Here is a 15,953-nt window from a genome sequence, read left to right on the forward strand (position 1 = left end):
TCACATGTTGGAACAATGCACAGTTTTTCGTATCAGATTTGGGAAGGCGCCAGATTGCATTTATAGCCTACTACATCCCTTTTAACATAAACAGATGCAGACAGCCACACACATACACATATACACATACACACACACACACGACTGACTCATGGCCTTTTGTAATGGCAATAAAAGCCGTCTGCTTCAGACACACCCTGTTGATTAAGAGTCGGTTAAAGCGTCTGAGACGGCGGGCAAATGAGTGGAAGGGTTTAGGAGGGAGCAAATGTGTAGGAGAGAGGGAGGTGAAGAGAAAGAAAGATTTAGTAAAGAATGATGATAAGAGGATGGAGGGGGTGGCATGGGAGGAAAAGGGCCCTGGAGGAAAGAAGAATTAAAAGAGTCAGTAAATGTTCCCATGTGTGTTACCACTGCTCAGAATCTCACAGGAGAAGTGAGGAGATGAAAGCGAAGGTGGGTGAGTAAAGGGGATGTCACGGCAACGCCCAACCTGACTGTCACAGTGTTGAGAGGACGGAGAGAAGAAAGGAGGAGATGGAAGTGGCGTGAGGGAGGTGAAGACTGAAGAGAAGAAATGATAGAACAGGATAGGAGATGAAAGCAAGAATTTAATGGCAGACTGGGAGACATGGAGGGATGAGAAGGAGAAGAGGAGGGCCCCCTCATATATTTAAAGATGCAGTAATCTGTCACATTTCCTGAAAAACAAAGAGCAGGTCCACAAATAGAAAATAAAACAAAAGCTGAGTGAGTCCTGAGTCCTGATGAAGTTTTTTTTTCTCTCCTCCTCTGCTCCCAGTGCTGCCACGTTTACGGGACAATCTGTCTTTTCTTGGGAAAGAAAAGCCCTGACAGCCAGACGGGAGCCAGGGAGAGACCAAACAGCCCAAGCAAACAACAGAAGAAAGAAAAAGAAAAAAAAATGGGTGGGAGAGGTCATTAATACTGTGTCATTGTACAATTTTAGCACTTTGGCTGATGTTGTTTTTTAATCTTTTGTTTTTAAGTAGAGATGAAGAGTGATTGGAGTCCCAGGAGAGATGAATTGTTTTTGAATATTCTATTCATCCAAACAGTCATTAACTCATAGATTCTGCCAAAGTGAAATTTGACAAAGTCAAACATCTGTAACAAGTGAAACACACCTGCTGGGATAAAGCCTCGGATGTCACAATATTCACCATAATTGAAAGCATGTTTTGAACTCAGCAATGAAAACTATGAAAACAAATCATAATTGCTTTGTGTATGAAGACACTAAAAACTGTATTACAGGACATGAAAGTGTGCGTGCCTTTTTTGAGTGTCCACTCGTCATTGTAATCTACAGATAATTTGGGATGTTTCTTGTGATCAAACCAGAGATAGACAAACTTTTTCATAAAGTGCAAGCTAAAGGAGAGGCTTCTCAGTACTTGATCATTTCTATGAGGAACTTTTCACATTGCATACACAGTCAGAGACACAGTTTATATCTCCCGTGACAGTAATTGTCAAAACGCTTTACTAGCCTAAACATGACATCTAGTGGATGATAACTGGTTACTACACCCCTCACTCTGTTAGTGTTAGGGTCATTTATATTATTCTTTCCCAGACGTTGATCTCAGTATTCTTGCAAATACATTAAGATTTACAAGAGATAGATTTCATAAGCTTTTGGTGTTCTTTGAAGGAATAGTTATGGAATCAGTTTTTATCCTCTACTAAACTAAATGTGCTTATGTGATTATTGGCCACAGATTAAAAAGAATAAGACTAACTTCCAATACATTTATTTATTATAGTGAACTGTTAACATAAAAAAGTCATAGGATCATTATTTAACACTTGTATAAACCACATATTTAAAAAACACAGTTATAACATGTAGATTAGTCCGTGTCTTCAGGTTTGTCCTGTGTGTTGCTGCTGTCTTCTGTGTGTGAACACACACTCTGCTGTGTTTTCTCCTCCAGGCTCCTCTTGATAGTCAGCTCTCTCTCAGCCTCCTCAACTTGTGGAGCTTTGGCCTCCTGGATGTGGAGCTTCCCGTCTGGAGCCAGGTAGCAGGTGATGTCTTCAGGGTTCAGGCCTTCAGGCAGATCAAACTCCTGTCTGAACTCCTGGCGTCTGTAAGAGTAGCAGCCTTTCTCGTCCTCCTGCTTCTTCTCTGTCTTCCCGCTGACTCTCAGCTTCCTGCCCACCTGCCTCACAGACAGCTCTTCTGGGGAAAAGCCCTGAGTGTCCAGGGTCAGACCAAAATGCTCTCCCTCTTTCTCCAGCTGGTAGGAGACCGGTTGCACAGCCAAACTGGTTTGGAAAGGCTCCGTCTCCTCCAGGATCTTGTTTTGAAGTTTGTCCATCAGCTCCAGACTGCTGCGGAGCTGCTGAAGGTTTCTCTGCAGTACATCCTGCTGGTGGAGCAGAGGTTTGACCTCTGGCCACAGACTGCGTACAGGCCAGTAGAAGTCCATGAATGGACTGAGGGCAGACTGGAATCCATGAGAGCACAGCATCTTCACTGTGTGTTTAGTGTTGAGTCCTCTTGTTGTCAGATGAAACACTGTTAAAGTGTCTGTTCTCTTCTGTGTTGCTTTCTGTCTCAGCAGTGGGACTGTCCCAGCTTTTATATTCTAACTGGAGGAGCTCCAGAGGCTTCAGGAACTTTCTGTCATTACCACAGCTCTCCACTGGGTGGAGTTGTTATTCTGAGGTGCTGATGTCACTGGATCCTTCATGTTTGATCTGGAAATTTACTCACTGAAATAAACGAAACATCTGATCCCATCTGATTAAATCAGACCAAATCTTTAAATGAAGATTTGAGTAAATTCGAATATTTGTTGAGTCAAATCAACGTAATAATATCACCATATCATTTATCATCATAACATGTCACTGAGTAAAAGAAAAGAAACATTCGACCTCTTCTGACTAAATCTGACCACTTTAATACTTGGATATTTTACTAGTTTATAGTTTATACTAGTTTTAACCTTTGCTTTCTTGTTTTGAAGTGACCATCAATTGAGGAGTCATCCGTTATTAACTTTCTGATTTGTTTTGTTTAAATTCACAATCATATACTTTATTTGAGATCAGGAATATACAAATATAATTTAATGAGGACAAGAAGAAGTAGGTTCTGCTTTCTGTCCAAGTTTCTCTATTCTCACTGGAGAAGTCTGAGTCTTCAGGAACTGTCCTGTCATTACCACACCTCTCCACTGGGTGGAGCTGTTACTTTGGGGTGCTGACGTTAGATTATTATTCTTGTTTTTATCAGAAATGTTTGTAACTTAAATGAATGAATGGCTTTATGACAGAGCCCACCTTGGAGATCGGAGCTACAGGAGAAAACAGTTGTTTTTTTGTTTGTTTTTTTGAATGTGTATGCCATTTTAATCATCAATAATGTATTGACCAATCCAAGAGGATTACACATATAACATATATCAATAATCATATTAGAAAGGTAGTGGAGAATTTGTGATGTTTAAATAAGTTACATAATATGAGTTTTGTTGATTTTTTTTGCAGTCTCAAACCTTACAACATGTTTAACTGTTTTTTGAAATGAATTCAGACCAAACACATCCAAAATGTATTTTAAACGAACATTATGGACATTTACTAGGGTTAGGCAGAGAGCCATAAACATGAGAATATTATTTTCCTATATATGCACTATATTGGGACAACACATTTGAGTAACCGCCGCACTGCTATAATGGTCTTTGATCAAACTTTGTGAGAAGCTTAAGGGTTTTTTGTTCATGTAGGAAACATCCTTTGATGGGACAAATCCTATCAAACAGGGGAGGTGGGAGGGTTGTCTATGGAGACAGTGCATTGGAGCTAAATCCTATCAGTGGGATGAAACAGGCTGCAAAAACAACCTCCTCTCCCCTTTTTATGAATGAACGCTGAGTCCCCGTGATCCCACCAGCCAATGAGCAGCTCTCACCTGCACCTCTTTGCAGATCTGCAGCAACAAGAGGTCACTACACTTGAAAACGTGGAGGGAAGAGCAGCAGGCATTCTGCAGCAGCTTCAGTCGGATCAGTCAGGCCTTCACACGCACAGAGATTTATTAAAAAAAAAAAAAAAAAAAACGGGCTCGTTGTTCACAACAAAATGAAAAACAGCAACACAGTAGCCGCGGAGAGACGCATGGATCTGGCTTCGCTCTTCTGCATGATCGGGCGACACGGTCCCGCCGTGGCTCTGGCTGTCATAGCCATGATGTCCGTGCTGGCGGGTTTCGTCATCTATCGGACCGTGAGGGGGAAGCGGAGGAAGGCCACAGCCGCAGCCGATGACGGTGACGACCAGAGCCCCCCCGGAGCGGAGAGAGACGCATCGGTGATCCAACCGAGCCCGGAGGAACCCCGCAGGTCCGCGGAGTCAACAGGTAAAAAAAAAAAAGATCCGCAAATAACGTGATCAGGCGGGATGTTACTGCAGTCTACAGGTGTGAGAAGTGATAGGGATATTAGCCTGTAAGTGAAGAGCACTGAGGAATATCATATATGATAGATGCAGGAAATACATGTCATAAGGGCACCATACATTATGCAGATATAGTATAGATATAGTATTAATATGTAGCTTGAGTTAGGTTACAGTGATAGGAGATACTGTGGAGTATCATACTATAAAGTCATTATTAACTCTGGGCCATTAGTGATCTAAATAGATAGGCTATCATATTTTAAAGGTCAAGAGGATTGTAAATACATTTTGGCAATGTTGGGATGTAATTAATACATTAACTACAGTCTTGTATTTAAGTAGTAGTTTTGAGTACTTCCATGCAGCTGTGTACTTCTCTTCTACTATAATTCAGAAAGAAACTCTTACTCTTACTACATTTATCTACAAACAAAACATTTAATGACTTCATAAACTACGGTAAATAAAGTCAAAAGCAATGTGGTTAAAATGGGCTCAACCACATCCAACTACGATATTTAATACTGCTGTAACATGAATGCATTATTGTTAATAACCCAATGATATAGCATGTAATAAAATGACACTCACGGGGGCCATTCTTTTACCTTTAATATTTTATGTGCATGTGGCTAATAATACCGTATACTGGATTGTTTTACAGACACAGGGATAAAAATTACTAATAAGGGTAGACAAGAGAGACTCTGATCAGGTCAAATAAAGGCTTAAATGGAGGAGACAGTTACTGGTCCTGATTGCATTAATTAATTATCCTTTGATTAGATCATCTGCTGTTCTGTCATTTATACAAAGGTACAGAGGAGGATAAGACAAAGTGCAAAGTAAAAAGTAAAAGATAAAGTAAAGATACTCATCTTGTCACATATTAATATGTACATAAAATCTCATTAAATACCTATATGTCAATATACTATAAATTATAATACTGTATAGTAACTGTGTATTAAGTATTTTAAATGGTCTTACTGTGTAGCTCTAATTGCGTGTTTTTTTTATATCTTGTTCTAGACATAAACAATGAAGGCTCCGATATGAAGGAGGCGGTTGATCTGATTCAGAGTGATCTTGTAATCAGGCACCGCCGGGCTGCTGCTGCTGTTGCTGCTGCTGCCGAGAAGAAACCTTCACCTTACTCTCCTCCTAATAGTAACATCCAAGTACCAGAAAACAAGAACACCACTTCAGATGTCACAGAGGAAATGGTATTTGTACGGGCCTCTCACAAAGTAGCGGAGACGTATGCAGAAGAAGCCAATCAGGGTGATACTTACACTGTGGCTAAAATGGTGATGAAGGATAATGTCGATTGCCACCAGGGTGTAACAGATGACGTTGTTGAGGATGTGATAGAAGCAGCCCATGGTAATGATAGCTGCTTGAAGGAGCCTGAGCCAATCAATGAAGAGAAGGTAAGCAGCAATTTGTCTCTCTGTGAGTTTATAAGCAAGCTACTGTTGGTCTTTGAAGCTGAAATGCTATTTCAGAGGCATGGACAAACACTAAATCCAGTAGTATTTTTTTAATTGTGCAACTCTTTGTGGCTGTTTAGCCTCTTTCAGCTTATTGTTTTGGTTTGATAGCACGTTCACTCTATAGCTCAGTCTCACAACTCTCAAGGCAGCTGTTTTCGGCCAAAAAGCTCTAATTAACCAATCATACTCTAACAACCCAGTCAGTATATTGGTGAAGAAAGTGGAACGTCTGGCATTTAGAGCATTTAATATATATAAAACATAATATATGTTGTTTAAGTGTAACAACAAGACACAGCAGGGTGAGGTCACATAGGTTGATTTTGTTACCTTTGGAGCCAGGTGAGCTGTCCCTCCTTTTTTCCTGTCTTTATGCTATGCTAAGATAAGATATGTGGCTGGAGCTCCATATTTAGCAGCTATAAGAGTGGGGCACATCTTTTTATCTAACTCTTATCAAGTTTCTTTAAGAATTTGGAGCACCAACCTAGTGGGAATATTCATGTCTCACCTACATATCTGTTTCCCTTAGACCTCATTCTCTCTTTGGGTTCAGACTGCTTTTTCTGGTGTACTTTTTGAATTATGTCCAGTATGTATTTTTATCTACCTCATGACAAAATTAGACCTTCACATATTAACTTTCTATTTATGTGTTCAGGTGCTAAAAGCAGAATGCCAGGAAATTGAGGATGTGAGCACAGAAAAGGATGTTTTAGACAAGAAAACCAGACAAGAGGAGGAAAACTTTTTGCTTTGTGATTTGAACAACCCAGTGTGCTTCGGACAAACCCATCATATGAGTGAAAGGGGTGATGATGACAGACTTCAAGTTAATAAAACCACATTGGAGACAAACAGCATTGAGTCCAACTCAGAGGAGCCTGCCATTTATATGGAAGACGTACCTGACACTTGCATCTGTTATAGCAAAGATGAGGAGCTTGAAAAGGAGGGAGAGAAAAATGAAGATGAGAGGGCAGAAGAGGAGTGTGTGGACAACCAGGTAATTGCTCAGCAAGCTGATGTGTGGTTCTCAACAATTGAACAAGAAGAAGAAACAAATCTGCCTTCTACACAGCAGGACCAGTGTGATCATATGACGGACAACGTGGTGGCCTCTATTAGGCATAGTGACTGGGATGAGGATATTGGTGTAGCTGGTGAAATGATTGAAGAAGTTGTAGATAAGGATCACTTGAACAAACCTACAGCTGTCGGATGTGACACTCACTTGCCACAGTTTGACGAGCAAGAAGTGGCAATTAAACAAAAGGCAGAAAACTGTCTCACATGTAATGAAGACGATGGTGTTCTTTATGATTGTATTGACCAAGAGAGAGACAGAATGCTGAATAGTGACAGCATTGTTGCCTGTAGTGAAGAATGTGGCAGTTCAAGTGTGGCACTGTCCTGTTTGAGCATGCCCGTAAAGGTTGATAATCATGACAACATTCTGTCAGATATCACCACTGATATAAAAGTTAAAATCTCAGGCATCGCAGATTCCCCTGACTTGTTGTTGGATTGTCAACAGCCACAGAAAGAAGATAAAAAAGTTCTTTCTCTGGATGAAGACACTGATTCTACTATTCTTGGCAGTCAAATGTCGTCACATGAGACAAAAAATCAGCCTGAAAACAACAAAAATGGCAGCAACGTAATGCTAGCTGATGAGTTCAGTGACCATGTCCATGACCCTCATAGTGAGTCTTACAAAGACCAACAAAGTGTACAGATGATAAGAAATGAAGCTTTTGAGAAGGGATGTGTTGCTGCTAATCCTGATGCAGTCGAAATAACTGCTTCTGAAAAAGTTCAAGAAATATCTTTTCCTCACCCTCCAACCATTCGTCAAGACGAACAAAGCCACAGCATGGAAAATGATGAAACCTCTGACAAGACAAGAGTTCATTCTGTCTCTGATACAAATGTTTGCCATATAGCTAGACTCACTGCACTTTTAAAGTCTGAAGAAATATCTCATCCTGACATGTTGTGCTCCACCCAAGACCAACAAAGTGACCACATGAATAATAATGATTTTCCTGAAGTTACCACCAGTGCTGCTCCTCCTGACCTGACTGAAGACATTAACCCTCCCATATACCAAATTTACTTGTCATCTTTTGAGCAAAGTGAGTGTAGGTATAATGATTTATCACCTCCTGCTGTTGGTGAAGAGAGTGGTATTTCAAGCATGGCTGTCAGCCCTGACTTCCAAGATGCTTCATATGATGTGGCCATTGGTAATATGGTTCTTCCAGTGATAGATTGTTATCAACAGGCTGAGGGACAGATAGAGGCTCAAAACAGCCTTTTTGCTGATGATGTAGCTGTATCTGTCATGAATGAAAATACAGCAGGCAGAATGTTTGGGCCTTATCTGTCACGTCACTCCCAGGAACCCAACTGTGAGCAAACAGATTGGGCGAAGTATGAATCATTTGCAGCCAATGAGGACATGTTTGGCCATGAGATTGAGGATGGTTACCACAAAGCAATGGATCAATTTATGGCACAGATTTCAGCCAGTGTTACTAGCTTCACCGATGACCTGAAAATACAAACAGACATGAAAGCTGTTATTGAGGTTTCAGAAATGAAAGAAAAGAAGGCAGGATTATGTGTTGAAAAGAAAAAGGAAAATAAAGAAGAGGAGGAGAAAGAAGAGGACTATGAAAAGACCGAAATCAGTATCATGGAGGCAACCATGGACAATAATGAGTGGATCACAGAGAGTAACTACCAAGTCCTTCCTTGGTTGGGTCTTTCTGCCTCATCTTTTGTCCAAGACCAGACAAAAATCAACCAGCTTCCCACTGAAGAGTGCCAATACATCTCTGCTGGAACAGACACCACTTGTATAGATACAACAGATATTCCACCTTCCACTGAAGACATTGCTCTCTCCCTTGTTGAGGAAAACACAGAAAATAACAAAAAGGTTGTGGCAGTCCAGCCCATGCCCCAGAATGTCAACGTGACTTTCCGTGTCCATTATTTCACCCAGTCGCCATACCAGACGGTGGCTGTCACAGGGAACCAGCAGGAGCTCGGAAACTGGAAGGGATTCATACCGCTAGAGAGGGCCAAGGATGGGCATTGGGCCACAGTGGTCAGCCTGCCCGCAGAGAGCAATGTGGAGTGGAAATTTGTGGTGCTGGACAAAGGTGAGGTGTGTCGCTGGGAGGAGTGTGGCAACCGCCTCCTTGATACGGGCTATGGAGACGACCTGCTTGTGCACAAATGGTGGGGACTGCTGTAACAGGTGAGGTGATGGGAAAGTTGAGATGAGTATGTACAGTAAGATTTGGTACTGGATACTGGACCAGATAGAAGTCAGGTTTATTTGTACAGCCTGTTGAAAGACCCACATGATGAAACAGTAGATTGAAATCACACCTACTGTAGTACTCATTTGTACTGTACTGTATCCAATATATTAAACATCTGAGATTTGGTAAATTTAGGGGTAAAACGTCTCCTAGACTTTTAGTCTTTTAGAGCCTAAACTGGGTTTGATGTCAGTGTAACTAAATAAACCAAATATTACCAAAACTTAACTGGTTCCAGATTTTGGAGAATTGGAAGTTGTTTTTTTTCTGTTTTATATAAATGAAATACAGTTGAGGAGTGTTGGTCAGACAGTACACGCTACTTAAAGATGTCAGTTTGGGCTCTTACAAGTTGTTCATTTTTCACTACTCTTTGACATTTCATTGAAAAGTTTATTAGCCATTAAAGCAATGTTTCAACATGTACTTGGCTAACAAGCTAATCTGATTCACTGAAAGAATCTGTTGAAACAACATTTTTACTACTTTTAATTTTAACCCTATTGAAACCAGATACCTAGATGTTTTTTGACCTGCAAATTTCCAACACAATGAGTACTGGGACAAAACAGTCATCTAATGAGACTTTATTAGGGGATTATCCTCTAGTAGCCAGTGATTAAGGGATCTTTGAAGGAACTGAAAAGATTGCCATCAAAAGACAGTAACATAACATGAATTGTCTTTCTTTTTTCTGCAGCACTATCTATGATTATGCAAACTGGACCTCTTTAAAAAGTGGTTGATTTAATGTGTGTTTAATTTGTATAAATGGAGACTTTATTATACTGTCCATATACTGCTTGAATACTCCCCAACAATCTATGAGAATAAATGCACATAGTTCACTTTTACTACAGCAATAATCAAAGCAATAATTGTTCTGTATACTGTATGACTGGTGTTATATCAGGTATTCTAATGTGTTTACCACTCAACTGTGATATAGTTGTAACTTTGATGCTGCTTTTATCTTGTGGGACATTGTGCATGCAAGATTGCCCAATTGTTGTTTCATGAATGTGCCTTTTAGACATCTTTTTTCATTTTTTTCAATAATGTGTTTTAATGCATCAAAACAGTGTGGCTTGTCTTTTTAAAAAGCAGCTTTGCTGGCCGTCATTTACTTTGATTCATTAAAACCTTTATGAATTCCTTAAGGTATATTATATATTTTCTCGAAACTGATGCTGTCAGTATCGAATTTAAGTTTAATTAAAGTGTAGTGTCAATCAATGTAGAATAATATTGATGTCTCAGATAATATCAGAGTATCTTATTATGCAATACTGTGATGATAATGCTACTATTGAATGTCATTAAGGTGGAATTGGTTACCAAATAAACAAATGTTCTGTCATCTCTGTGGATGTTTCTGATATTTGATAATTCACTGAAAAAAAAAAAACAGATCTTTGGAGGGAATTGAAGAATTTTGTTATTAAGGATCCCACTCACTGAATAATAGATGACTTGAACAACTTAGACCGGATCATTTGATGCGTGGTTGTTGTGTTTGTGATCTTTAAAGCACTATTCCTGTTCACAAATATCTGCACAATGGAGGTTGTGATTCATTTGTGAAGAGTGACATTTTCAGATCTCCATTCCAAATAGTTTTGATGAAATGAATGATTCACAATTCAATATGGAAGGTCCACACTATTATTTTTCAACCAAGCATCAATATGTACAAATGGCATGTTGTCTGCTGCTGTCAAAATGTCTGTAAACCATTAACTGCTGTTGCAACAAACAAATAGTTAACACAGATTCAGTCTACCAGGACCTTGTGAGGTCTCCTGGGCCCAATGCCTAAATCCTCTTTATTTAAATGTCTGTGATTTGAACCAAAAACCAAGACCATGACCTTGTGCGCAAGGCCATCTGGCTCAGAAGTGGCTCATGCAGGGAAAGCGTCATTAGCAGGCATATTTCCATGCCAGATTGTCAGCTCACTCAGCTCTGTGCTGAAGGTGACTTCGCTGTATCTGAAACGAGGCTCCTCTTTATCTTCCAGGAAAAAACTGTGGATATTGAGTAGCACACACTCACATGTACGCGTACACAAATGCAATGTTTTGCCAAACCTATAAATGATTTATCTCCACTGCAGCGAGCGGGAAAGGTTTCGTGAGGTTATTTCAGTGGATAAAAGCATTGTGTAAGCACTGCTGAAAGAAGAAGGGGAGAGGCATTATGGGAAGAAAGAATGAGGTTGTTCATCTGTTAGTTAGCTGTTAAATTGTTCATTGGTAGTCCAGAAAATAGGAGAATTCAGAGTGAGTCATGCACAATAATTAATTAGTAATCACACACCAAAGCAAACGGAACAATTGTGAATGAAAAGGATGAAAGACGAATTATGCCAATTAAAAACAGCACACACCACAGCAAGTTTAAAAATGTATATTAAAATGACAAAAAAAGAATCTAGCACACATTTTGCCAGCCTAATAGTAACCTGCTCTTCATGCTGACCTACCGCTACGTGCCATTTACATGTAAATGTGACATGTGAAACGTGATCCACGCTACGGTTCCATATTTGGAACACCCCTCCATCTAAAGTGACCAATACGTATGGGAGCCTGAACCTTAGTGGTATTAACACCATGCACCTTTTAGCCAAACAAGTCCTCTGGGACTCATTTGACCCATTTTAAATGGGGTCGACAGAACTCTGACCAGTTGTGACCCACGTGATTTTTGGTTCAAAATAGGAGTTCAGGGAACTTTTGCCCATTTGCCCCAGTGCAGAGAGCCAAATATAACAACACATGATGTTGCAGAGGCTCTGTTTGCACTGAAAGCCTCAAATGTCAGGGACATTTTCTATTCCTGTATCTCAATCTTAATGGATAAGATTTAAAATTGCGTATTACAGAGACAAAATTAACATAACTAACCTAGCAGAGTCTTGATAAAACAGAGCCAAACGAGAATACTGATAATATTAATATGATGAGTCATGTTGGTTTTATGGAGTATAAATGCAGCACACTCCCTCACCAGTGGTAATGTGGCATCTGGGGGTGTGTGCACTTTCTAAGGTTGAAGGTAATCCTTTATTTAGACACAAGGCTTACAACTGACACCACTTACACTCTACTTATAGATAACTTTGTATGTCTCTCGTTATCTCGCATAAACATACACACAAACACACATGCACACACTATTTGTCAAACATCTGAACAGTTGAGCCACTGTTGGACCAACATTTGATCTCTGTTAAGGCAAAAGTCTTAACACTGAGTCATCAGTTTAATCCGGAAACACCTCTCTGTCAGGCTCTTCACAAACAGAGTTAGGTGAACAAATCAACACTGTTTTAACTGCCCAAATATCATATAACATAAATCATAAGTCTATGTAATCAACAGAAGATTCTTAAATGGACAGGCGTTTCATAAACTTTCATCCTGTGATTTTTTTGGCAGCAGGAACAGTAAAAACATCTTCTCAACAACAAAAGTTGTAATCCATTGTATTTGAATTTTGTTTTCTGTAGTTCAGATGATCGTTTGTTACACTCAGAACAGTTCATACTCATTGTTAAAGCTAGGGTAGGAACATCCTGACAGCAATCAATAAATTAAATGCTCTGGGGAAAAAAAAACAAAAAACAAAACCTGGTATCTGTGGCTGACGCGGGCGTGTAATAAGCCCACCCAATCATTGCCTTTGGCCTACCTGCAGACATTCTGCCCGTGCACTCAGCGTGAATTGCAACGGACAATGCGAAAGGAGTAACTTGCAATGACGAACCTAGCTTGTCATGGCTTTACTGAGCTTTATAGCAAGTTCCAGTTCATTGTTGTCCAGCACACAGCTCTCATAAGGTTACTTAATGTAATCACTGGTACTTTCATAACAGAGTGAGGTGTTTCACTATGGGAATCGCTCCTGGCGAGACCATTACAGAAGCTCCAATGACACAACGCCTGTCTCTGACAGACATGTCTGGGGAAGACCCAGACCCCTCTATATACCACCCCGTCTGGGCCATACTTATTGGTTTCTTCCCTCATACATCAAGGAGGGAATTATTGGTGAAACACCTCACTCTGTTATCAAAGAACCAAGGATTACATTAAGTAACCCAACGTTCTTTTTCTAACTTCGCTCAGTGTTTCACTATGAGAGATATAGACCACTCCCGGGATGCATAATCTCCCTGGTCTTGACCCAGATTGGGATGACATCAACCAGTTTCCGAAGCACCAGACTCTCACGAAAGTGTGTAAAGAAGCCCAACTCGCCGCTGCACAAATGTCCTCCACCCTAATTCCTTTAAACAGAGACCATGACGTAACCATGCTCCTGGTGGAGTGAGCTTTCAAACCTGCAGAGGGCTGCCGGCCCTGCACCTGTAAGCTAGCCCTATAGCATCTACATTCCAATTTAACAGTCTCTGTCGGGACAGTGGTTTCCCCTTGTGGGCCGTGGCCCAAGACACAAACAGCTGATCGGTTCCCCGGAAGCTGGCTGTCCTGTTCACGCAGTCCAAATCCCACTGTAAGTAACCGTCAGCACAGTCCAGAATGTCGTCTGCAACACTGAGCTGTTTGGCAACAGCTTTCTCTAAAATGATTGACATAAAAAGCAGCTTAGATAGGCCTATAGCTATTGAGAAGGGATGGATCAAGATTCATTTTATTTTGTTTTTTATTTCTCAAAAGATGCCATATATTCAGATGTTTAAAAAAAGCTGGGACACAACTAGACTGCAGAGAACTATGATCAAGACCACTGACTGTATGGTCTTTCTAGACCAGGTCAACAGTCTTGCAGCGTTCTGGACCATCTGTAGATGGCCCAGAGATGACTTGCTGAGGCAAGTGAAAAGGGAATTACATTTTCTAATAATGGGACCTAAGGGGAGCATATATAAGGCAAATAATAAGGGACCCAAGACAGAACCCTGAGGCACACCACAGAAAAGAGCAGTAGTTTCACACATAAGGAAAGGACCAAGTGATACAGAAAAACTTCTATCCGAGAGGTAAAAAGAAAACCAGTCCAGGGCACTCCCAGAGACCTCACCCACTCCCTAAGCCTTTCAGGATGCAGGATCCACAGTATCAAAAGCTGGGCTAACACCAAATCATTGCAGTGACAGAACAAGTTCCCCATATCAACTTGAAAGTTGATAATATGACAGTTTTGGGATAACAACTTATTTCTGCTGCCCCCAAGTGGCCAAAAAAGCAGTAGTCTAGAGTACAGCTTAAAATTTTTGATTTCTGTTGTATCTATGGAAACATTTTATTTGTTCTTAATAGAATCGTTTCAGGCAACTGAAAACTTGAGATGTCAATGAATTATTCTTGGAGACCATTAATAGTCCAAGCAAATATAACTGAAAATCTGGCAATATGATTTTGTGTGATATGAAGTGCTAGTCATGAGAAAACTGATGACCAGATGAAAAGATAATCTGTAAATCATTAGAAGACATCCCCTGAGGACCATGAATGTCTTTATGGCATTTTGGCAGTAAGTTATTAGGATTATTGTCTGGACCAAAGAGTTGGCTGCATAGGCTGTAGGAAAGCAAAACATTAATGTCATATCGGTAACTGAAAGTGACAGGTACATGATGTCTTTTTCCTCTGTGTGTTCAGACACTTTCTCTCTGTCCAGAGCAGCAGACTGTTACCTAGTAGAGTGAAACTCACAGTGATCTTCAGTACAAGTTGGAGTGCCAAGTGAGTTAAGTCTGCTGTCTCCTCTTACAGAAGCTGTGGCTGCTGCTTTCCACTTGAACTTTGACCTAGGGGGATTGTATGATAATATCAGAGTGTGTCTCCGTAACACACTGTGTGAGCTGTGTTTGTACTTTATTGTGTCTTTGCCACAACATTTGCATCCGTTTATAACTATATATGGTCACTGTGTTTTGACTGCTGGTTATTTTCTACTTTTTTCTCTGTTCATGATTCAGTTTTAAATCAAACTGCTTTTCTTTCTGGCATTATGAATGTCAGTGTCTAATAATAGCATAAAGGAATTAACTGACTCCTTTTTGCTCCATCACTGGCTTCATTTTTCAATGCTATGCGCCAAAGATAGGTCATGGAAAGTGTTAAGATGTGCGATACAAAATATTCTGGTTAATAGGAAATAGGTTGTTTTTCAAATTGAAAAACATGATTGTGGTTTGGGTGTGCCACACGGGCAGGCTATTTATAAAACATACCACCCCTCATTCCTGTTCCATACTGTGGGATCAGTCAGTGACCTTCACTGGAGATGGTGGAGCCTGCTGACTGTGCTGCATGGCGATAAGGGGAGGAGCAGAGCGAGGGTTAAACTGGAGGCTTTTTTTTTTTTTTTTTTTTTTTAACCCTTATGCTGAATATAGTTGGCATTCATGTGCAGTAGGGATATCTGTGTGCAAAATCGCTGACTTTCTTAATATACAATTTCACAAACAGGCTTTTATATAATTTAAATGTCTTTTTTTTCATGATTTTTATTTTTCTGTTTCATCCGTCACTATTCGGAGAATGATTACAAAGCAAATTTAAAGCTTTTCTGGATCTGTGCCATGCTCCATGCTGGGAGAGCCGTCCACCAGTGATGTCATTGCTAGCTAGCCCTAGAGGACACTGCAGTTGTGGATGCAGTATGTGTGTGTGTGTGTGTGTGTGCAGATGTAACAGTACAGTAT

The 15,953-nt window shown here is 40.3% G+C and overlaps 2 protein-coding genes across 3 annotated transcripts; one reads left to right on the top strand and one right to left on the bottom strand.

Annotated features, from left to right (window-relative positions):
* Window positions 1-1,784: 1,784 nt before the first annotated feature.
* On the bottom strand, window positions 1,785-2,680 carry LOC104927712 (heat shock protein 30). The gene has a single exon (XM_010741854.3). It carries the CDS (start codon window positions 2,499-2,501, stop codon window positions 1,878-1,880), a length of 624 nt encoding a protein of 207 aa, XP_010740156.3. The 5' UTR covers window positions 2,502-2,680; the 3' UTR covers window positions 1,785-1,877.
* A 1,028-nt stretch (window positions 2,681-3,708) lies between these two features.
* Window positions 3,709-10,634, top strand: stbd1 (starch binding domain 1). 2 transcript variants are annotated; one of them, XM_027278652.1, is made up of 4 exons: window positions 3,709-4,399; window positions 5,473-5,873; window positions 6,598-9,207; window positions 9,975-10,634. In XM_027278652.1, exons 1-3 carry the CDS (start codon window positions 4,123-4,125, stop codon window positions 9,202-9,204), a joined length of 3,285 nt encoding a protein of 1,094 aa, XP_027134453.1. In that variant the 5' UTR covers window positions 3,709-4,122; the 3' UTR covers window positions 9,205-9,207; window positions 9,975-10,634. The 2 variants fall into 2 exon arrangements, with proteins under 2 accessions (XP_027134453.1, XP_027134452.1); XM_027278651.1 differs by having other exon boundaries at window positions 3,710-4,399; window positions 6,598-10,634.
* Window positions 10,635-15,953: the final 5,319 nt, after the last annotated feature.

Source organism: Larimichthys crocea, chromosome IV (assembly GCF_000972845.2).
Source record: "Larimichthys crocea isolate SSNF chromosome IV, L_crocea_2.0, whole genome shotgun sequence".
In the NCBI taxonomy this organism is placed as follows: domain Eukaryota; kingdom Metazoa; phylum Chordata; class Actinopteri; family Sciaenidae; genus Larimichthys; species Larimichthys crocea.

What these genes read in the sequence shown, in the direction of transcription:
- LOC104927712 (XM_010741854.3), bottom strand. Translation starts at nt 2,501, where the DNA reads ATGCTGTGCTCTCATGGATTCCAGTCTGCCCTCAGTCCATTCATGGAC.
- stbd1 (XM_027278652.1), top strand. Translation starts at nt 4,123, where the DNA reads ATGAAAAACAGCAACACAGTAGCCGCGGAGAGACGCATGGATCTGGCT. An exon ending in CAGGTCCGCGGAGTCAACAG is followed by an intron (nt 4,400 to 5,472) that starts GTAAAAAAAAAA and finishes ATCTTGTTCTAG; the next exon opens with ACATAAACAATGAAGGCTCC. An exon ending in AGCCAATCAATGAAGAGAAG is followed by an intron (nt 5,874 to 6,597) that starts GTAAGCAGCAAT and finishes TTATGTGTTCAG; the next exon opens with GTGCTAAAAGCAGAATGCCA.